Raw genomic sequence first — 2,883 nt, 5'->3', positions numbered from 1 at the left:
CCTTGTTCTTGTTGTGATGGTGTAGGTTTATATAAGCGTTGCTTCAACCTACACCCTTTCGGCTCAATCATTGCTCAAATGAGTGTTTTTTGTTGTTGTTGTTGTTCTTTGTTTTATGTGAAGATTGCCAAAATAAATAAATAAATAAAAACTAAAATAACATAGATTTTTTTGTGTCCTTTTTTTTTCAGCGATGGAAAAAAAAAGAAAATAAAGACTAAAAGGGAAAAAAATCTGCCACTTTTTTCTCATTAGATTTCACCTCATTCCACTTTTTTTAAATGTTTATTTTATTTTTTATTTTTGCAATACTATCAATTTTGCAATTTTTGCAGAATGGGGGTCGGGCCGGGAAAGGATTAGCTGCGGGCCGCAAATGGCCCCCGGGCCGCACTTTGGACACCCCTGGTCTAAGTCGAAGTCTAAGAGGGCAAAACATGCCTAAGTTTATCGGAATTAGTTAAAAAACGAGGAACAGGTGTCAGTAAGTACGTATAAAACTCCAATAGAAAACTCAATTCAGCTCATTTCTTTATTCAGAAGTTTATTTAGACACTTTTGGACAATTAAAAATATAAGATTCTTTTTTTTTTTGTCTACTCCCTTTTTTTCCCTCTCTCTCTCTCTCTTTCTCTCACATCGGTAATTCACAGAGCTCGGAATAATTCTTCATAAATAAAGTACAAAATACATTGTTTTCTTTTTTCGAAACAGAAATAAATAGAATAAATACATTAGTTTAAGTTAAACAAAGCGAGGCAACCAATAACCAAAAAAAAAAAAAAAAAAAAAAGGAATACTGTGGCGTGGGGAGTCCCTGAATCAGGCTGTCAATCAAAAAGGAGACCTTAGAAGGGGTTCATTAAAAAAAACAAAAAATAAAAAAAATAAGAAAAGCGCTAAAATGACAAAATGTTGGGTTGCTGTATTCACATCTATTTTTTTTTCTCATGCACACTTTTGATCTTGCATCCGCTTCCACCCCTGGTCTCGGAAAAAAAAAATAAAAAAAAAATGTACACACACACACACACGCTCACACACACACACGCTCAGAAGCGGGAAGTATGAAGCTTTGGTTGAATGCTACTAGGAGGCAGTTTTCTCCCATTCCAATTTGCTGTAAAGTGCATGTCACAGATAAAAATGGCATCGTGTCGGGTCTTGGCATCAAACATACTGTTCTTGGCACTGAGGAGCCGCTGAGGCAGGGGGGGGGGATCAGTCCGTTTGATCGCAAACCCAATCAAACTGGCGCTGCGAGGGATTTGATTGGCGGAAGACCACAAGGTCGAATTTGCTACGGCCCGAGACGAGTTCGGATTTATTAAGAAGTGTTATACGTCGTCGAAAGGTCGACTTGTCCTGATCGGTTCTGGGTTACGAAGACGGACGCAGTTCTTATCCTGAGGGGGGGAAGGGGGGGGTCCGCCTAGTCGGACAAGGAGAGGCGCTCGAAGACCGTGAGCCGCTTGTTGGACGAGGCGTCAAAGGTGGGAGACTCAGTCCCGCTGGAGCCTCCGCTGCTGCTGCTGTAGCTGCTGTCCTCCAGGGAATCCTCGGAGGAGAAGCGCTGCAGACCGCCGTGCTTCATCAGCATGTTGCCGTCCTGCTGGTTCCCGTCCAGCGTCTTGGAGAAACCCCTGCCGCCGTGCCCTTGGAGGGCGGAGAAGTCACTGCTGTGGCCGCAGAGGCAGCGCGAGGCCTTGGGCTCCACGATGAGGGGAATGTTGTGGACGTCCCCGGAGCTGGCGCGGGTTTGGCGGGCGCCGAACTGGAAGGCGGCCACGTCCCGCGAGTGGGAGTCGCCGAACACCGGGGAAATGAGGTCCGTCGGCGGCGGGGAGACGGACGGAGCCCTGCTGAAGCCCAGGTTCGGATCCACGAAGGATGTAGGGAACGGAGGCGGAGGGGAGGTGCGGGACGAGCCCAGGAAGCCTGCAAAGCTCACACTTTGGCGAAGCTGGTGGCGCGGGTTCTGACCGCCGGTCGCGGTCTGGTTTTGCTGGAATTTGGCCGATGCGAGTTGGCCGCCGCTTTTTTCCTCGTGGATGAAGTGGCAACGTGAGCCGTACGGGCAGTACCCGAAGTTGTAGAAGGTTCTGCAGGGCTCCGTCTTGTACTTTGGGTGTCGGTACATTCCACGCAGCTCCGCCTCGCCGTGGGCAAACTGGCACTTGCTGCCGTACTTGCAGCTGCCGGTCTCCTGGAAACCGCGGCAGAGCTCGGTCTTGTAACGGTTCGAGGAGAGCATGGGCGGAACCTGGGCCGGCAGGTTGGACGCGGGAGGGAAGCCTGGCGGCGGGGCCACCGTCGTCGCGGGTCCCGAGGGAAAAGCCTCCAGGTTCTTGAGTTGCTCGATCGTGGAAAGCAAGGAGATGCTGGACTCGGTCAGGCTCATGGAGCGCGCTTGCAGGGCGGACGTTTTCGCCTGGCTCCAGATGTTGAACGACCAGAGCGAGCTGCCATTGTCGTCGGACGAGGTGGGCGGGGAGTCGGGCGAAAAGATGGAGGCGGACCGGTTCAGTCGACCCTGTCCCGGGACTTTGAGTTGGGATTGTCTCGTGAGCAAGGCGTCGTCCAGGGCCAGGTTCAAGAAGTTCTGTTGCAGACGGTGGATGCGGGTTAGAACACAGGTCGACAAACAACTCTGCAAAGTCCGACTTCAACGTGGCAACCGGAAATGTTCGACACAGTTTGTTTACTAATAAACATTGACTCACCTTTGTGAAAATGTCGTCACGCATTTCGGACATGCTGTACCCTTCAGGCCGAGAGAGTCCGACTGAAATCCTCTGTTCACTGTTGGATACTTGTGTCCACAGCCAAGTATGTTGAGGTCTGCTGGTCCTCTGCACTTTTTATGACTGCCGGAGACACTCC

At 49.9% G+C, this 2,883-nt stretch overlaps 1 protein-coding gene across 1 annotated transcript; it reads right to left on the bottom strand.

The window, feature by feature from the left end:
* Nucleotides 1–518: 518 nt before the first annotated feature.
* zgc:162730 (uncharacterized protein LOC564559 homolog) lies at nucleotides 519–2,883 on the bottom strand. Its single transcript, XM_061919228.1, has 2 exons — nucleotides 2,724–2,883; nucleotides 519–2,602 (listed from the first exon to the last, which is right to left on the bottom strand). The coding sequence occupies exons 1-2, from the start codon at nucleotides 2,754–2,756 to the stop codon at nucleotides 1,433–1,435; spliced, it is 1,203 nt and encodes a 400-aa protein (XP_061775212.1). The 5' UTR covers nucleotides 2,757–2,883; the 3' UTR covers nucleotides 519–1,432.

Source organism: Nerophis ophidion, linkage group LG13, assembly GCF_033978795.1.
Source record: "Nerophis ophidion isolate RoL-2023_Sa linkage group LG13, RoL_Noph_v1.0, whole genome shotgun sequence".
Classification (NCBI taxonomy): Eukaryota; Metazoa; Chordata; class Actinopteri; order Syngnathiformes; family Syngnathidae; genus Nerophis; species Nerophis ophidion.
The sequence above is the reverse complement of the archived record's forward strand: the minus strand, read 5'-3'. Positions and strand labels throughout refer to the sequence as shown.